At 41.0% G+C, this 20,700-nt stretch overlaps 2 protein-coding genes across 2 annotated transcripts; one reads left to right on the top strand and one right to left on the bottom strand.

The window, feature by feature from the left end:
- The first annotated feature begins 1,515 nt into the window (after positions 1-1,515).
- On the top strand, positions 1,516-14,584 carry si:ch211-149e23.4 (uncharacterized). The gene is made up of 14 exons (XM_061046944.1): positions 1,516-1,669; positions 5,090-5,422; positions 6,185-6,493; positions 8,665-8,946; positions 9,036-9,177; positions 9,937-10,106; positions 10,220-10,501; positions 10,620-10,919; positions 11,012-11,296; positions 11,411-11,573; positions 12,406-12,566; positions 12,701-12,776; positions 13,937-13,964; positions 14,123-14,584. Exons 1-14 carry the CDS (start codon positions 1,603-1,605, stop codon positions 14,270-14,272), a joined length of 2,748 nt encoding a protein of 915 aa, XP_060902927.1. The 5' UTR covers positions 1,516-1,602; the 3' UTR covers positions 14,273-14,584.
- Positions 14,585-15,041: 457 nt separating this feature from the next.
- rrp8 (ribosomal RNA processing 8) lies at positions 15,042-20,512 on the bottom strand. The gene is made up of 8 exons (XM_061046945.1): positions 20,320-20,512; positions 20,108-20,228; positions 18,506-18,767; positions 17,530-18,370; positions 16,339-16,468; positions 16,144-16,250; positions 15,952-16,048; positions 15,042-15,431 (listed from the first exon to the last, which is right to left on the bottom strand). The coding sequence occupies exons 2-8, from the start codon at positions 20,213-20,215 to the stop codon at positions 15,318-15,320; spliced, it is 1,659 nt and encodes a 552-aa protein (XP_060902928.1). The 5' UTR covers positions 20,216-20,228; positions 20,320-20,512; the 3' UTR covers positions 15,042-15,317.
- Positions 20,513-20,700: the final 188 nt, after the last annotated feature.

Raw genomic sequence — 20,700 nt, forward strand, 5'->3', positions numbered from 1 at the left:
TAGGAGATAAACTCCTCTCGGTGTTCAGTGTTGGCCATCAAAATGAAATGTTGCATGTCATTTTGTAATAGACTGAACTGTGTTTTACCTTCTGGAGATATGATCTTCGACAGCCCCAATCAAGTCGGAGAGCAAGACTGGAAGTCTGGAGCTTGAAACCTTCTTAGCGCACACCGACAAAACCTCTGTCTGTGAGTTTGAGAGGATTTCTTTGATTTGTCATTCATATGGATTTAAAATATCCAGATTTTTTGTCAGTTAAACTACGGTTCAGCCTGTCTCACAAAGCAACAAAAATCATCATGAAGACAAATACATTTTAAAACACTTAAATACAAATGTCTTAACTTCTTTAAAATACTTTCAATAGAGTGTTATCAAAAGTGCGAAACATACCTTTAATGGGTTCAAACATCTGAATACACTGAATGTATTGGCCTTGAATGTTTCCCTGGCTCTGTCCTCTTCTCTCTTATAAATGATTCAGGTGTATTTAACAGCCTTGGTGTCTTAACATCCACATAAAGATACAACAGGGGCTTTAAATTCTGGATTTTTACAGGAAGTGTGTTGAGGAAAATGCATTTTAGTCTTTGTAAAGGGATGTTTTTGTAGTGTAGGCTCTCCTGCTGCAGTGACTGTAGAGAGGAGAGCAACAGGATGACTATTATTTTCTTAAACTCACGTTCACACGCTTTTAAAAGTCTCAATACTGCTGCCAGTTTCATACCAGACGATTCACAAAGCCGTTAAAAAAACCCCACATGTAATCGAAATTGGTTTTCTCTATGACTGCTTTTTTTTCTGTCGGGTTCATTTCATTCACTGTCATCCCTCTGTGGTCTTAATGACTCAACATTAAAGTACTTCAACTTCAACAGGAAATATAAGATGGCACCCTGACATAGACAAGACGTGAGAGACTGCTCACAAACGGCTTTACCTTCTCACCCACATTTGAGTCTCTTCATCGATATTTTTTCCACAGGTTGAGAAATGTTGTTCAGCAAATAAATGGCTGAAGAAAAAAAGAGCCTTAAAGGGAGCTAGTGGTGCATTAAATCATGAAATAATGCAGAGAAGTGGGTGATTTCCCAAACTGCAGGGGTGCAAGTGGTGTCAGAGGGGCCGTTTCTGCAGGCCCCAGAAGGGACGGGATGGTATGAATGATGCACAGACTCTGCACTAGGGGCCATGACATGCTATATGAGTAAGTGTAGTCTATGAAGAGTCAAATAGTGCACCAAAAAACTCTGAGAAAAAAAACTCAGAAACCTGAAAAGTAAGAGAGATAACTCTCATAAACAGAAGCCTATCTATTGTTTCAGGGGAAAAAAAGAGCTTTACACAGTTCAAATGTGGCACATCAAGTGTGGGTGTATGAGTAGCAGCAAACGTGCACTAACAAAGGCACACAGGCACACATATGCACAAAAGTGTCAGCTGTAGAGGGTGTGTACATCCTAACCATAAACCACAGAAAACAAATGATCTCACACACACACACACACACACACACACACACACACACACACACACACACAATTTAAATCCCTGTGTGCCTTACATGCAGCCGACACTTATTCACTCAATGAGTCCATCATGGGATGCTCTGGCCTGCTGATTCTGGTTCTGATCCCAAATATTGCTCACTGCTTGGAAATTCTGGGTAAGTCTGCAGGGTTGTAATCAATCTGTGACTGTCAGCTGTTTATGGGTGTATTTTACTGGCCTGTAAGGTCTTGTTTAACCTGTGGCATTGACACTAAACAGGGCTGCTTTAGTTTTTCTCCACTGATTAGTCTTATTAAAAATGCAAACAGACAATAAAGCCACATACTGAACACATCATGAAGGCACTGAATTACTTTTTCTACCATGTATTCCTGATGGCAAGATGGTATTGTCACTCCTGCAGTGAGTTCATTATAATTGATCAGTTTGTGTCACCTAAAACCGCATTAGTTTCTTTACAGCCCTTTAAATGTAATATACGAGGGTCGTATTTAATTTATGAGGATCATTAGAGTTTCTGCTCTTTGTGTGAGGGGAAAACCCTCCGCAGGCTTTCACTTATTTAAAGTCCCGACCGAGCAGTTTAAGTCTCTGAAGTCTTTGTTTCTGCAGAGTCACAGAGACTTCCAGGTGCAGATGAAAGTTTAAACGTGTGAAAGAGATTCTGTTCTGTTTTTAGTGTGGAGTATATCCTTTGTTTACCACATCCCCAGCCTGCAGAGGAAGAGTTTCTGTGTGCCATAGTTAAATGCTGTTAGGTGAGAAAAAGCAGCCCCTCAGGTTCAGGAAATATATATGATGCAGTGCATGAATACCTGATTTTTCTCTCACTTATTATTTAGTTTCTTTCCTTAAGGTGTGCCTTTTCCATGCTTGGCTGACATTTACGTTGGCAATAACCTGCAAGGGCAAATGAATTATAAACCCACAAAGCACTATTGAACCAGTGCAGCATATTTATTTATCTCCCTCTGTGTCTTACCTCTTAAAAGGTTTGGAGGCTCTCCACATTGTTTCCATTTCTAGTGATGTATAGTCAGACTTACAGCATTTCAACACTAACAGCATTTGATGCAAACTGTATAAAAAAAAGCAGCAGACGCCTGTATATTCAACGGTTTACAAGAAGCACTGCAGCAGCAGGCTGTCATCATTTTCCTCATCATGTATCTAAAGCTGAATGGAAGTTCTTGGCTACGACGGGTGGTTGGAACAAACTGTGTCCTCAGGTGCACTTTGATGAAGTCAGCAGAGGAAGCAGGATAAGAGGGGACTTTGTATGCATTAGAGTCTGCACTCTGTCCTCTCTGCAAGAGCTGAAACCTGTCAGCTTCTATTAAATGTCCATTTCTCTGAAGACTCCCTAATCATGGCTGATTTCACAAGTAAGGGAGGAAGATGTCCTCTGTGTTTGGGTTTGGATCAGGGTGTACATTTTGGACTGTCTTTATGTCATTAACATAATGGATTCCTTTATTATTAAATATACACTGAGGGGACAAGGCCACATTTGTCAAGTGTCACTTTGTGCACAAAGCCCAATTCCTGTCTTCAGCCGTCAGAGTTAGAGTGCTCCATCATGTTTACTTTCATATCTTGTTTCTGGTTGCAGCAGCAGGTTGTTAAGACATTCTATCAGCGTCACTTTTCAGATAGCATTTATGCACTGACATTCAGGCTCCCAGATGATAAATCAAAAAGACGGATGGATCGAGCACCATCGACAGTCAAATTCTTGACTTGATTTACTGTAGTTATACCTCAGCAGCTACTTGATTGGTGCAAAGTGTTGTACACAGCTTCATGCTTCCCAGAGGATGAACCCTAATGACTTTGGCCATCAGCTGATTTCCCCTCCTCATCTTCTATGAGGTGGATTTTAAGGGTTGTGAGTAAATAATCAAATTACAACTACTGAATGGATTCAGTTGAGCTATGGCATTTGCCCATGGGTCGTTTTATTTTTTATCACTTTATTATACACTGACTTGTGCTAGTGCCAATATCAGGTCCGTATGCCATATGCATATGCGAGGAATATGACTTTGTATTCTTGTACATTTATTATATTAACTTTTCAAAAATCTTCTTAATTGTCATTTTAAAGAGGTCATCTTATGCCCTTTTTAGGGTTTGTATATTTAATCTATGTACAGTACCTGCTAAAGTATGTTCACAACAGCTAAAGTTCTTAAAAAGTGTCTGTTTTCATGTACTGCTGCTCCATGCACCGGCTCGCTTCTGACTCTCTCTAAGGCTCTGAAGTGCCCACGTTCAGAGTCCCCACGTGTGCCAAGTCTGATCTGATTGGTCGGTCTGTCGGCTCTGCCATAATTGGTCAGTCGCTCAGCACAGTTCTCGGAAATGTCCCGCCCCTTTTACCATATTGGGAATGCAGCCACTTTGGCTCAGAGGGGAGCAAAAACATTAGCACCTTAGCACTACTGTGCTACCGCAGGCTACGGCATATCGTGGGCGTGCTACAGAAGTTAACGGGCGTGCAACATGAGCTGCAGGGCTTGCCACAACGAGCCAATGGGCTTAGATCAGTGATATCACACTGACAAAGACGTCACACTGGCAAATTTTTTTCAAGGGGGGCTAGAACCGAGCGTTACATGCAGCTAATGCTGCTGCTAGCAGGAGGACGTAGGAGAAGCCGCGTTTCTGCGGACTTTGAATTTTTGCACATAGATGTGCCTAAACATGCACAGGACACTTGACACACAAACACACTAAAGAGCATATAAAACCAGAAAAAGCATAATATGGGACCTTTAATTTTTAACCACACACTTTTATATACTTCTCTTTATTTTATTTTAATGGATAATGTAAGATAATGGTCATAGATGCTACTATTTGATGTTTAGAGTTAGCTTAAAGCTTCTTTTCATCTGCAGTACTTTTCATTTGAGCATAAATGTTGGCATTTGCATGTTTGAAAATCTTTAAATTTCAGGACTTGTCCATTTCAAAGTTCTGTTTAAAAAGACGATTTGCAATTTCCATTTTAATCAAATTTAATTTCCATTTAAATTAAATTTGAATTCTCACACAATGTCACCTCCAGCCTATAATTACCCTTGATATGATAAATGGGTAGCCTTCAGCTAACAGTTGCATGTTCATGAATTCCTGGTTTTATAATCAACTATAGATTTATGACCTGCAATGCTAATGATACGTATTACCATGAACCTCAGCTTTGTTTTGAGCGCTAATAAGCTAATATTGGCATGCTCCCACCCTTTAAACAACGGTTGACCTTGTCTGCTAAATATTAGCATGCTAGCGTTGCTATTGTGAGCGTGTTAGCATGCTGACATTAGCATTTAGCTCAGAACATTGCTTGCACATCTTGATATTGATTTGTCTTTGTGTTTTGTAATTATGATAAAATGACTGAGAGCCTCATAACTACTGACCCGGTTAGTCTATCTCATCCATCACAGTTTGATTTAACAAGTGAAGACAATAGAAGAGGCGGAAATCTCCTTCCATAGAAAGCAGTCCATCTGCTTAGGACTCTTCAGATGAACTTCTGACCTCTTTGTTTTTTTCTGCACGTCAGGTCCGGGTGGAGAGCGACATCTTGATATCACACACAACATCACGGCGGTCCTGGGAGAAGATGTGTATCTGAGGTGTAGATATATAGGCGAGGGTGAGATCCTGAGCGCCACGTGGAAACGACAGATTAACACCAGAGTTAAATCCAGACCACTGGCAGGATTTACTGATGACAAGCCATTCAGCCGGTTTTCTGATTTCTCTGAGCCAGAGTCTGTCACCAACCTGACAGTAAAGATGAGTGTTTCCAGTGTAGACGCAGAGGGAAAATACATCTGTGAGTTTGAATCGGAGGAAGAGTCTTATTCTGACAGTGTTTTCCTCACTGTAGTAGGTAAGCCAAGCCAAGAACTCAACTTTACCCGACTTTATTAGAAACTTTAAAAAACTGAAAAAAAAAAATGTAAAACTGAAGTGCAGTAGGGAAAAAGAACAAAAACGGACAAACATAGATACAATTTTCCAGGACTAAATAGTACAAAATAACTTCAACAAATCAATAAATAATAAATGTGAAAATTGAAGAAAAAACATGACGTCTCAAATTTTCCTAAAAACAAGAGAGAGCTTGCTTTCCTTTATCCTGATGCACTATAATCAATTATTAAGGTGAAATCTCACCTGTATGTTCGAGGAACACATTATTTACGTTGACTTCATATATAAAGATATAGGACATGTTGCCACCTCCAACAGGTGTACAAAAATGAAGCCACTTTGATCAATCAGCATCAGCATGATAAGGACTAACTTCAAAGACAGAAACCATGTTTCAGAAAATTATTTGACGTTTCATTGGATTTATCGTTTCACTGATATCCCTCCCTTAACATGGAAGAGGTGTGTTTATGATTTGTACTGCAGCCGACCAGTAGGGGGAGCCCAAAATATTTTTTCATTCACTTTTAGGGATCTGTCATATTGTCCATCTTTATATACAGTCTATGATTAAGAAAGGTTAAAGATCTCAAATGTCTTGAAAACAAGGTCATCTAAAGATGTATATACAAGTTGATAAATGGAAATGTTTTATTATCAACGTATTTGTTTTTAAATTGTGCATTTATGGACATGTTTGTTGCGCGTTCATTCACAGCTCGACCTGAAATCCAGATCCAGGTGAGTGCTGAGACAATAAACGGCTCTCACTACCAGTCCGTGTCGTGCTCTGCTGTGGGCGGCCGGCCTGTATCTAACATCAGCTGGTTGGTTGCTGATCATCCTTCATCGGACCACCCTTTGACCCAACACACGAGCGAAACTGTTCACCCCAATGGCACCTCCACTGTTAGCAGCACCCTCCGCTTCCCCACCCACCTGCAAGATGAGGACAGTGTCGTCTGCATCGTCCAACACCCGACCTTCCCATCCCCCACACTCACCACAGTGAGGGTGGAAACGTACAGTAAGCTCACAATCACAGCTGAGGGAGTGTGTTTGTGTGTGTTGTTTTTGTGTTTCTACATCTGTGTTGCCTGGAGGTGACAGAATGTATTGCATCACCCCTCAAGAGTTTTTGCAATCATGCATCATGACTCAGCATCTTACAACACAATCACCTTCTCCTGCTGATTGTTCAGGCGTAGTTTCTTCTCTTTCTGCTCCACATACACACTGACACGCCATAAATCACACTGCACAGTGTAAGGCATTAAAGTGAGAATGCACTCTTTCACTGGGGATGGGCATATTAAAAACTATTATGCAGCAACAGCCCGGTAACTAATTAATTAACAGTATTTCTGTACAGTGCACGGTACAATTTAGTGGCTTCATTTGTCACACTCCCCTCTAATATAATTAGATTGTTGATTAGTGAAAAGACACTTTCCATTTTACAGCCTAACTAACAACAACAAACTTCTTGCACTCTTAAGTTTTATTTACAGATGAGTTTGAAAGAATCAGGTACATTTACAGCATTAGCCGCTACAAGTGAGTATTCCTTAGAGGATTTTTGACTCTATCTGCAGTTTCTGTCTCAACTGTGGAACATTTTAGAGTCTCTGAGCACCTTTCTCACTGGTTTCACGATAACCACATCTTTTAGCTACAGTAGGCAGCTGTTTTTTAGCAACAAAAAAAGCTCCCTTTACTCCATTGTATGCTGGCTACTCTGCAACAAACAGCAGACAGACTGGTAGCAACTGGCTATCAAACAGTCCAGCTAACTAGCGTAGAGCGTTTAGCACCTCAAAAGCCAATGACTTCACTTAAGGGGTCTGAGAAGAACCAATCAAATATATAAAAAGTTGATTTTTGTGCCTAAAGTTGGATTTAAAACAAAGTCATACCTTTGGGTCAAGCTTCGGATCTAAAACAAACAACTAATTATATAAAAGTTTTATTTTTTATGATCATTTAAGCTCCACTTTTTCATGACAATGAAATTCTTACACATTACTTGGTGATGGTCCATTATGGCTTTAAATAACACTGCAATAATACTTTGTATTATATAGACCATCTTCTCCACCATCTGCACTTTCCAATTTGTGATTTTCTGTGAGAATGGCATGCAAAACAAAATTTTTTACCCGGGCTGACAGGAAATCTTGTCAGTCAGATAAACAAACTGGCACAATGCCAAGGAGCGTCAATAGATGGTCCATATTAACGTAATGCAGAATAAACCTTATTGCTAGGACCATTTCAACCTGGTTATCATCCTTTATATGTTCTTATAATATCAACTTAGCAAAAAAGAGAACGTTTAAAAAAGAACAAAAAAGTTGAATGTGCCTCTCCAACACAAGTTTCAGTTCTTGAATCGCCCCCTGGTGGTCACAGGCTGAATTTCTTATTGGCTGCCCTGCGTTTGAACCTTTCCATACAAATCAAACTTCACCTTTTCTGTAGTTAATTCATCAGGTAACTTTTACATTTTTTAAGACCATGTTCTTTAAAATGACCTTCACACATTAGGCAGTCCGGAGTATCCAGATCCCTGCATGGACTCTGATAATATTCATGCAGCAGGCTGTATGATAAAAATCCATTCAGCACGAGCCAGGCCAGCCAGCTAATTTGTCTATGATACATTCACACCCAAGTGATTGACTAACTGCAGTGGTTAGATCCACACAAAACTACAACAGATGGAAGGTTTAAAGTCAAAGCGCTTTAACTCACTTTAATCGTACATCCCCTTCCGCAACAATCCAGCTATTACAAGGTGTTAGCTCACTCATCTTACTCTTTTGGGATGTTCTGGCTATTGCATGACACCACTCGTTTTATGTATTGGATAATGGACCTGATCTTGGCTGATTCTCTGTATAAAAGCCTGCGGTTCTCCCAGAGTTGGTGGGACGGCAGCTGGGCCAGACATCTGCTCTCAGCTGCAGCTCGGCCAACAGATGGGACAGGTGATAAGCCTAAGTCAGCACTCTCCAGAACCCGAGCAGAAGCCCCTCACGGCTCATGTTTAGCTAACATTAAACTCATCCGGCCTCAGCTTCCTATTTAACAAAAACACCCCGAGCCTCAACTTGCTATCTGACTTTTTAATTTGCTGGAAAAAACATTAGAGCTTGTGAAAGAATAACTCTTCTCGCCTGTCTTCCTGCTCTGCAGCGAGGCCAAATGTGACCATTAAAGCAGAGATGGTACAACGAGGAGGAAGTGACTTCTGGGTGGTCTCCTGTATTTCGTCTGGAGGGAGACCTGATACCGAAATCTCCTTGGCTTTGAACAGAGAAGAGGAGCAACAGAGGGAGGACAGCACAGACTCAGACACACAAACAAGCTCAGTCCTCCTCCCTGCAGATGTGTATGAGGGACGCAATGTCACGTGTTTGTTTGACCATCCTAAATTTAAACAGAGAGTGTCACGAGTCATAACCCTGCCATCTTTCTGTGAGTATCATTAGTGGATCACATTCAAACTACTCCTCTGAAAAGCTTTCAGAAAAAAATAGATATGCTTTTTCCATCTCTATCTGCAGATATATCAGGAGTTCATCTGTTGTACTCAGAGCTGCGAAGCAACTATGATAACTCTTTAGAGCTGCGGGAAGGACAGAGTGATATAGTCATCAGCCTGCAGGTCACTGGGAATGTGCCACGTTACAATGTTACCTGCAAAAAGTAAGTCAACATAGAAAGCATGTACTGCCAACAAGACATGACAGTTTTTTCAGGAAGTGAAAGTGAAAAAAAAGCTAGTGAAATGCAAAATGAAAAAACCTTTTCACTTCCTTGTCTGGAAGTCTGGATGGCACCTCTGTCTCCAAGGTACTCTCCCCTCATGAGCACCTGAGATCCTCAGGCAAAACTTTATAAGCTGCTCCAAAGTCACAGGTTAAAACAGCTGTTATGGCCTCCAGACTGTGGGGTTTATTCTTAAATCACTGCTTTTATCCATGCTTGATTTTGATTTTTACTTATTAAGTCATGGGTGCTTGTGTTTGCTTTACATCCACTCTTATAGATTTTCTTGCATTGAGTCATTACTTCTGACTGCATTCTGTATTCAGAGTCATTATTTCTGTCACTCTTGACATTCTGTATGTAGGTGAGCCTGATTTAAAATCTGAGAACTTCTACTGGTTGTGTTTGTTCCCCTTTTTTTCTGTTTTGGTTCGTTTAGTTAATTTATATTATTTAACTTAAAAAAATGTGTTTCAGAGCCAAGCCAGGTACCGCTTTTTATTTTCTCATGTATGTATTCTGAAACGACATACAGGTCCTGAAAAGGATGTGGTAGCACGCTAAGTGGCACCAGACCACAAGTTATATACTGCAGGAACCAGATTTAAACATGTTTCCTGATCCAAATAACACTTTTTTATGCTGCAAAAAAAGTGAAGTATGAATGTCTCTTTGTTTGCTTGTTTTTGATTGTAGAGACGATGGACCCTTGCCTGATGGCGTGGAGATCATTGGCAGTAGCCTCGCACTTCAGGGACCTCTGGAGCAGCAGCATGCCGGTGTCTTTGAATGTTTCTTCTCCTATCGCCATCTTCAAGCTAATCTGAAGTTTAATGTCACGGTTAAACCTCCGGTTACAGAGCCAAGTGGGTCAAACACGTAGAATATATTTCTTTAAAGATTTTCATGCTACATCCTGCACCGTCTGACTATAAAATATTGATGTAGAACCTTCTCTCTCCTCGCCCTCCCTCTTAAGTTCCTCCTGCTGTACGAGTTGATGTGCAGACTAAAGATGGACGGCGGGTGATTGAGTGCTCAGCAGCTGATGCTGTTCCTGCAGCCAACATGTCCTGGCTCCTACCGGAGGGTGTGTCTGGAGTCTCTTGGTTCAATTTCACTTCTCATAATGGAAGCCACTCAGTCAGAGGAGTTTTACTCCTCCCTGCCTGCTCGCCCCGGGAGCTCTCTGCAGAGTGTGTGATAAATCACCCTGCGTTCAAGGAGCCACAAAACAGAAGTATAACACTCCCTCTTTGCGGTATGTTCAGCAAATTGAGCAATGGTTGATTTTGTCTAAGTAGCCGACATATTTTTAAATGTAAGAGCTCCATAGATTTAATCTTTTTCTCTCTTCCTTTGGTTTCTTTCCCACGCAGCTTGCCCAAACATCACCATCAACTCCAGCACTGAGTGGAAAAACGGTGACAAGTACATGAATGTGGACTGCTCTGTGGACAGTGTAGCTACTGCAGCATCCATAACCTGGCATGTCGGAGCCACTGAGAGCAGCATCAGTCCTCTCTCAGAGGCTTTAGCACACTCTGATGGTTCGGTATCTTTCCGTAGCTCCGTGCACTTCATGTCCTCTTTGTATTCTGGTCACAATTTGACCTGCATGGTGGAGCATCCGAGCCTGGAGGCAGCAGAAAAAAGAACAATACGCATTCTTGTGCACAGTACGTTTCTTCTTGCTTTCACACATTTCTCTCTCTGACTCACACAGCGGCTCATCCTCCTTCCTGTCATCCCTTGTTTTGTTTTTTTTCAGAAGCCCCTCAGCTGAGTGTGTCGGTGGTGAGACAGCAGGACTCTCTGCTCTGGCTGGCCGTGTGTGACTGCAGAGGGGAGGGTGACGGGGCAAACCTCGCCTGGCTTCTTCCCGAAAATGCCAAAGAGCAAACATCCCTGCACTCTGAGTCTGAAGGCCGAGTCCTGAAAGCAAGGCTGACTTATCAGTTTGCTTTGGCCCTTCACGAGGGGCAGAACCTGACATGTGTGTATCAATTCAAACATGGAGCCACAGAGAAGAAGACCATTCACATCCCCAGATACTGTGAGTTTTAAAACAAACAATAATCTTAAGACGAACACCTGCACTCTTCTGAAATATGTTATTGGTTCATAGATCCAAAGATATGAGGTTCATCTTTAACTGACTTTCCTGCAGATATTTCCTCTTTAAGAGTCCTAAACCGCACGACCCCTCTGCAGAGCCGCTACGGAGGTGAACCCGTCGTAAACAGACTGGCTCTCCAGGAAAATCATCAAAACCAGAGAGTACTGCTGCAAGTCGAAGGCAACGTGCCAGAGTACAACCTCAACTGTAAAAGGTGGTGTACCCTCTTACCAGCTTTCTCATCATCTCGAGGAAACACCTGCACTGGGTGCTCTCTGTACAAACACAACTCTCTCACTGATAGGAGGAGCAAACAGTATTTCTGTAACATAAATCTGGAAAATGACTGCATTCATTTCCCTGTAGAGTAGACCCTTCTGTAGTTTTCAAACCACTTCACATGACTGACACATTCACCCTGTCGTGCACACATACGGACAATTAACATGCAGGCTGCCATACAAGGTACAGACCTGCTCATGTTACAGCAATGGCCACGCCTACAGGTGAAATTTGGGGTTTAATGTTGTGCTGAAGGACACTTATGTATGTGTATACCACAAGAAGATATTTAAAGATATGATTTAAAGATATTTTCATGCATGTATGAGTAAACCTACTGAGCAGTAAATCTGATTCCGATTCTGACATCAAAATTGCAACGGCCAGGGATGGAACCACCATTTTTTTTTTTGGTTTAATGCAATGATGAACCGCTGAACCAAACCAGCTTTTAATTAACAAATGCTGATAAAGGTGCACAACATGCCCTCTTGTTGCGTATTCCAGTAACATTTTACAAAAATGAAACTTCCAAGAAGTTGAAAAGTGGTGATAAAAACACATGAAGCTTCATATTTGTTGTGCAATTTGGAGGATTTGTGTCTTCAGTTGGAACAGATGAGCTTGGTGTTGAGTGCCACAAGTTGAGAACAGATGTCAGAAACTCTTTTGGCGGGGAAGTCACAAGTCATTTGTTCTTAAAAAGAGGAACAATAACAAATTCAGCCGTATCCTATTTTGAATGAAGTGAACTTGTTTTTCAGGAGTGATGGCTTAGTTGTCCAAATGCATGGGGCTGCTATGGTTTTCCCATCAGAGCTGACGGAGGAGGATGAAGGTTTGTACACCTGCCGGGCTTCTTTTTATCACCACACAGCCTCAGTCAACATTCAAGTCGAGGTTGCATGCCAGGACAAACTGTTAGGTGAGTCATTTTCTTACTTTCAGGAGAAAAAAGGAGATCTGTTCCTCGATAAACTTTGATCACATCAACATTCATTAGATATGACCTCAGTTCTTGCTGACAGCTTTTGCAATGTTTCTATGTTTGTGTTGCAGCGCTGGTGACCATGATCTGCCTCTCTTCAGCCTCGGCCATTGCCCTCATCCTTGTGGTCACCCTCTGGGTGTGCTGGTGAGTTAAATGCGTCAGCAGATGACACGTTAAAGCTCGACAGGTGATGTGTTGATGGGCAAATGAGGGCATGCTCTGCCAGTGCCGTACGAGACGAGACAAACAGGATGTGCGTATCATTAAACCAACTAACCAAAACCCCAATATAATGCAGTTTGTCATAAACAGGAAGAAATGTGGCTGAAGCAGACAGGTGTCTGTTCCACACCGCAGACCTGTGTGTAGACAGGTAGAAATGGTTTGTAGACATGAGCTATTCTCTTGTTTCCTGCTCTGACTTTTTAGCAGTGTTACTTCTGGCCACTTCTGCTGCAGGCTGCTTTGAGCCAGCCTGTTATTGCCAGAGCATCGCTGCAGAAACAGAGGCTAAAAGTTCAAAAAGTCCACATCTTCAGAAGTTATTAGCGTAATGAAATTCAAGCTGACATTCATCAATGACAAAAAAAAATCCCCAAATCCAGCTCTTAATCTTATTACGGCCGTGAGTCACTCGTCTTTTATCACTGATGGGAGCTGTCTGTCACAATCCCAGAAGTGCTTATGGTTTCTACCGGCAGAAGTCTGCACATTTCCACGCTCAGTGCCAAATGGAACTTCTCTCAGGAATGTTAGTCAGTCTCAGATCAGGTCTCTGTGTGAGTAAAGCTGCACAGTCTGCTTCAGAAGCTTTTTCAAAAGCTCTTCCTTTGTGGTCAGAACATTTGGTCAAGGTGCCATTGGGTGAGCCCCGGTCCCGTTATCCCTCGCTCTGTCGGGAGGGTCCTGTCAGGCTAATTTGGGAAGGTCAATCACATAGCGTACACAAGAAAACATGACTCCCCGGGAGAAAAGCTATTTTAGGACGGCGTCACCCTCCTCCACACCGCAGCACTGGGGACACTTGGTATCAGCAGCGGGTCTTCAATGAGTTGATGTCACTGAGGTCATAAATGTACAGAGTGATCCACTGATTCTGACATCACAGATCAATCAAGGACTCGGGTCATCACTACATATGTCCATTGAAATTCCTGTCCCATAATAATGCCAATACATCCACCAACTTGTCCTTCTAGCTTACTAAAGGTCAGATTGGGCCACAGTGCCATCTAGTGGTGGTGTTCAGCATTAAAAAAAAACATTTTTTTTTAATTATTAATGAAATTTTTTTTGTTTTCCAGCAAAAGAAGTAATGTGCCAAATTACAAGGTAATTTTTATGAATAAGTCGGTGCATCACAAGTCTTACTCTTCCTTGCTCTTGTTGTTTTGGCCTTACTGTCATGTATATCTGAAATCAATAGTATCTTAACCAGTTTCCATTTCTCTCCTACGCCTGCATTCACTTTCTCTCTCTCTCTTACCCAGAAGCGAGAGTCTCTCTCGGCCTTGACGACACTGATGCGGGGGCCTTCCTCTCCTGATGCAAAGAAACCATCAGTGACAGAGAAGGACAGTAAGGAGTACGCTCACCTCATCAGCTACTCCATAGTCATCGATGTCAAGAGTGACGTGTGAAGATTAAAGGTGTTTTGGATGACACGTTCATCTTTACATTTTTCACAAGTGAACAAATGAGGGGCTTACTCAAACTGCAGCAACGGCATTTTTTTATTTCTGTATATTTTTCTTTTCATATGAATATGGCATTAAAAGTAGAAGGATTTTGTTTATGTGATGGAATATCTGTTTTTATGTCAACAGTCCAGTTTAATTGGCATTAATCATTTTAAATGCAATATTTTACACTTTTTATGTATGTACTTGAATTTTCTGTTGATATATTGTGCCTCTAATTTTTGATATTTGTGAATAAAAAGTTCCAAGATTGTTGGTTTTCCTTCATTTCTGTTTAGTGTTATTGTTGGCCGTCTAATGACAACAAACAGACTTCCAGATCGAGCAGAGATGACCTGGCTGACACTTCAGCTTCTCACCATCTGCTCTCCTGACGTTCACAGTCACAGTCATCTAAAGCATCAGTGATTTACCATCTGCTGTAAAAATGAGAGTAAACGTATGATACATTCACAGTCTATGAGCCAGAAGAAGATTCATCTTCTACTCATGTTAGGTTGCAGAGTTGTTACACCCTCTTGTGGCAACACACACAACTGAGGGAAGCATGTTTCAGTCATGACACTCAGGGCAATCAAAACCAAAGTATCTCGTGAAGCTTTGAAAGAGGTTTGAATTAATGTTTTTATGGTGCCACAAAGTTGTTTTTGACTATGTTAGATAAACACAAGCATTAGCACAATTGCTCCAAAGAATACAGTCACAAATCTCCCAATTAAGTATCTGTATTTAATGTCCGATTGTATTTATGTATTCCAACAACACACCTTTCAGGAATATTCCACTGATCATCTCTAACCAGGGAGAATGAAAGGAAACATTATTACAGCACATATCATGTACTGAACATTTTACATTTTTTATAAAAAATGTACAACTTCTGCTTTGGCGAGCAGTAAACCAGAGCTGCACATCTAAAGACAAAGTTAGGAAAATGTCACTTATTGGGCGGGGGGGGGGGGGGGGGGGTCACTCTCATGTCAACTCATCTCTTCTTGTAGACACACGGCTTCAGCTCAAGTCCAAACTTCTTCACATTTTCTGGAGCACCTCCTGACTTCACTAACTCAAAGGTGTAGAAGTGAGTGTTCTCTGTGTCCTGAAGAAAGAACCACATGAAGACAATTATTCCTTACTCACGGTCCGTCACTGAGGAGGTGTCATTTTTTTAACAGCAGCTATCAGATACCATGGGGTTAGACTTTTTATTCCTACTGATCTGTTAGAATAATATTTGTGAACCTCCTCAAGTTCATTTAACAAAGTCTCTTTGTCACTGTATATATATCAGCCAAATAACAGAATATTCTTTACCAACACCACACACACTATCAGAGTGATGCAGCTGTAAGCTTGTTACTCCATCTTCTATCAAACTGAGTTCTTTAAAAGGTAAATGAAAGATGAAACGTGCATTGACAGTAAATAAAGCTGTTTAAATGTGTTGCTGGAAACAAAAAAAACACATGTAAGACTTAACTCTGCTTCATCTTCATCAGGGTTCAAAACATTTAAAATCAGCTGTGACATTTTATGGACAAACTTAGTAAATATGTTGAACGTGGATAAATAAGGAAGTCGTATGGATAGATCCAGTTCAATCTTATTTGTGGCCTCACCTTGGACACCATCTTGAATCCCAGGTTTGCCAGTCCAGTTACGAAGCTTCGAACATTCTCGAACCTACTCGCAACTTCCGCTATTTGTAGGACGCCCCTGCAAAATAAAGTGCAAAACAAACATGCACTTGTTAAAGTAAGTACACACACAACACTGCATTTCCTGTACTAATCAGTATGACATGTTTTTACCCCATCTTTAAAACCCGGTTGGCCTCGGCTAGAAAATCCGCGAGGTTCGTTCCCATGAGAGAAAGGCAGAACACAGCGATGTCCACCGAGCAGTCAGGAAGAGGAACCTGTCAGACAGAGAATGTGTTTCATTTTGGAGCAATCACAGCATCAGTATTTATCTAAACAAGCACACAGAAACACCGTCACACTCACGTTGGCCATGTCACACACTGTGACAAGCTCGCAGGCTGCCGCCAGGTCGAAGCTGTGCACTTTGTTCTTCACATTGCGTGCGATTTTACAGTCGCCGCAACCGAAGTCAGCGACCACCAGGGAGGGAGGCCTGAAAACATATGACACACTCCAATTAACCCCCGAAGGGAAGAGCAAAACCTTTAAGTGAAATCTTAGTTACACTCCGCACAAAATAGGACAAACAAGCCAGTGCTGTGAGTGCCAGAGTTGTTCATCGCCTCCCAAACGGCTGACGTTTACAACACGGCCCTCCAACAGCAGCTAAATGAAGCATCAATTAAAGCCCCGCACTGAGCATCAGCTCCTGCATTACTCCTCGCTCCTGAGCACGGTCATAGAAAGGATTTACTGTGGACAGCAGATAAACGGGGGAGATAATGGGAGATTTGGACGGAAAACTAAATAATATGTCAATTATAGACGAATGACTTCATTCTTTTTCCCCTAAAGCAGGTTCTGTTATTGGTGTGGACAGAGGCTGAACCTAAACAAGTCTGTCCAGCTCACAGGGGTTTGCAATTCTTTTAACACTGGATTGATAAATGAATTCTAAACCGTGAATAAAACAAATCTTCACATTCACTATTCAAATGTGTGGAATCAGGTTGATTTTAGATATTATACAAAATGTCCTGGATGGGGAACATAAATTTTCTCTTTGTGGGAACTGTATGCAGAGAATAAACAAAAATAATTGTAAATAGAAGAAACTCTGGCTTCAGCTAAAGTGAAGATTAGCTAAACCTAGATGCAGTAAATTAAATTAATAGATTAAGACTGTTGAATTACATGTGTACGAGCCATTACGCCAATGTAATTTTGCATTTGTTTTTTTAGTTGTCTTTGTAAGCAGCAGGGGGCAGTGGGCACCGTGCCAAGCACTAAGGCTGAGGGGAACCATTTAAAGTATGCAGGTGTGTCACTGTGAGGTGATGCACCAGGAAGGGAAACAAGTTGTTTATCAGGTCAGGAGATGTGACATGAAATGTTTGTCTGTTTGCAGGATCATGACCAGACATTGAACTTCTTATTGCCTCCGCATGGACCAACTGGAACGTTGCATCAGTGGCCGTTTGTTAACCGTAAACCTTTCTGTTTTTTTGACAAATAGCCACGATAACATGTGAAATTTAAAGTACAGTATCTCACTTTTGACGAATGTACGCGATGATGGCATCCACTGGATTGGCGGGCCACCTCTGAACCTGTGCCGTGTAGCCTCTGTGGTAGATCCCGAAGGCCTGCGGGTCCTGTTTGAACATCCGCCTGGCCTCGCCGCTGGTCGTGCTGTACAGAACTTCATTGATGAAGCGGAAGCGAGCCGACTCCAGACGCTCGACCATGCGGGACCTGAGGGAGGCCGAGCGGTCCAGTTTGACATCCGTTTCTGGTACGGCTGGCTCGTCCTTTTGCTCGGCGGGACTCTCCTGTCGGACTGTTTCCTTGCTGAGCATTTTCCGAAGCTTCTCTCTTCTTAGACTCTGTTCTCTGCTCAGCTCGGGTTTCACTCTTTTTGCGGGTGACTGCGGCTCGTCTGTGATCTCCACCTTGGGTTCAGCAGCTTTTTGTTTTGATTCAGTTGCACCTTTTTCAACCTTGTCACCCTTTTCTTCTCTGAGTGTCTGTGTTTCTGTTGTACAAGTTATTTCAGCCGGCTCTTCAGTTCGTTTCCTTTTCTGTGCTTTACATTCCTTTTGCTTTTTCTTGGCTGGTGTCTGAGTGACTTTTTCACTTTTGTTGTTGTTGTTGTTGCTGCTGTCTTCTTCCTTTGGTTTGTGTTCCTCTGTAGATTCTGCTTTATTTACTGCCTCCTCAGGATTCTTCTGACTAAATTTATTTTTACATTTCTTCTTGCTTTTCATTTTGTTTCTCCACTGTTGTCTGCTCAGTCTATCTGTGCCCTCTGGTATGTTTACATTTGCTTTGATAGATGTTGTTGTCTCTTCTTTCTTTGTTTGGGCCAACAATGCACATTTTCCCTTTTGGGCCCCTTCGGAAATGACAAAACAAAAACATCTTTGAGCTCAATCGTGTGAACTTCAACATTGTTTCTGAGTTAATTAGAGAATTATTAAAACTGTAGAACGATGATGGATTGTAAGCTTTTAACAAGCTTATGACTCACCAGATTTGTTGTCGTTCTTCCTCTTTTTTGCTACGAGTTTCTCCTCTTCATCATTCTGATCTACGTCCCCGTTCTCTGCTTGCTCTTTAGTCGACTCTGCTTTTTTTCTCTTCTTCCTTCGTTTCTTCTTCTTCTTGATTGGTGATGGAGCCGCTTCTGTCTCACTGTCGCTGTCCTTCTGATGCTCACTGCTCTTCCAGTCTGGCACTGATCCCAGCGTCTGAAGGGTCCGCAGCAGGCTCTTCTTCCCTACAAGCTTGGCCTGAGCAGGAGATTAAAATGATATATGAAATATTTAAATGTCTTCATTTCTGCACTTTTGATTTTTCTTCAGAAGAGTAACTTCTCTTTAACATTACTTGTGGTGCTGAACATGGTCCTTAATAAAACATATCCAAGTATCCTCTTGTATCCACAGTAAACAGCATGTCATAGTGGCTGGAAAACTCATAATTTAGTTTGGTTGTATTTCTTGCCTCTTGGAGCCTGCAGACCGAACAGCTGATCAGATCAAGAACATGTATGTGATGCACCGATGTACAGTAGCTTAAACAAACTGGCTTGCTTACAGTATAGTATGACATTGAAAGACGTCTTAATAAAGCATACACCTAGATCATCATGGACTTTTAGTTTTTTTATTTTCTAGAATAAGCACAATAAACTCAATCTAGCATCAACGCTAGTGTGTCTTAATTAGTAGTATTGACAAGTACCTCATACAACCCCAATTCAAAAATACTTCACTATCACTCTAATGTGCTTTTTTTTTTCATTTTCATTTTACTCTATTAAGTATTGGTTGGTCTTAATTATTTAGATGTGTCAAATGCTTTCAGGTTAAACTGTCCCCAGAGATTCTAAAAAATAAAATGTTAAAAATCCTCTCAGAGTGCCAAACTATCTCGAACCACTTTTGTGATTAAATTATTAATGCAAAACTGAAAAAGTATTCACATAGTTACTCACGTAAAAAGAATCTTATACTACTATTTTAATTTGACTGGAATTATAGTGCATTAGCAAAGAAATGTACTTATAAGTAATCTTACTCATTATGCTGTCAGTGCTATTCTATATTACTACATGATAATAAAGAAAGCTTCATTTAGACACACTAAATGTAAGGACCTATTAGATAAGATGACACCACTAATGACTACTTTATATACTTTCGGTAATATAATCTATAGACGTGGGTTATATTTCATTAAGTGTTGCACATTTTATGTAAAAATCCTAATTTGTAAAAACAGGTTGTGTACAGTACATATTTTCCCGGAGTTCAATGTTTAAGTATAAAGAAGGGTAAATTGAAATACTCAAACAAATTATTTACACCAATAAATAAAGTCACGATCAATTTGGTATCCTTGATATTAACAGAATTTTTCTTGCAGCAGTCATTCATTCATTTGTAGATTAATTAATTTGAATCTATCAATCTATCAATCAATTTTTATTTGTATAACGTCAACTCATAACAAGTGTTATCTCGAGACACTTTACAAAAAGCAGGTAAAAGACCTTACTCATTGTTATGTTACAAAAAGCAGGTAAAAGACCTTACTTATTGTTATGTTACAAAGAATCTCCATGTACCTTGACATTAGTGCTGCTTGGAGTTTTCTTCTGGGAGGTTCTGAGCACAGTTTCGTTCAGGTCTTGAGCGTCCTGTTCGTCGCTCCAGTCTTCTTCTTCAATAAACATATTTCTCCGTGAACTGCAATGAACAAAACACAAATGTGTAAAACCGCTGCAAGAGGTAAAAACAAAAACCTCTACGTCTCTATCGACTTTTATTCGGTACCCACCTGCTCTTCAGTCAAGGTTCAGTCACACGTCACGCGTTCACCCCTTGGTTTTTGACTATGTTTTTATAGTAATGTTTTGACTTATGAACATGTCATTACATTCAATAACTGAGAAATATTCTTACGAAAAGCAAAAAGCCACGTTGGGTTGTCCCATGCGTGGAGGAAGGGGAGGAAGCAAAACACAACTTCACGCGCACAGTGATGACGTAAGCAAACGAGGGATTTGTGGGACTTGAAGTATTAGACCTGAAGTTTCCACAACGAAAGAAAAAAAGGACTGCAAGAGACAAAAAAATCCTCAATATTTAAGAGACAATATTTTATTTCAGGCTTTTTTCATTCATAATTGCAATGATAAATAAATCTAAACTTTAAACT

This window comes from Labrus mixtus, chromosome 9 (assembly GCF_963584025.1).
Source record: "Labrus mixtus chromosome 9, fLabMix1.1, whole genome shotgun sequence".
Lineage (NCBI taxonomy): Eukaryota > Metazoa > Chordata > Actinopteri > Labriformes > Labridae > Labrus > Labrus mixtus.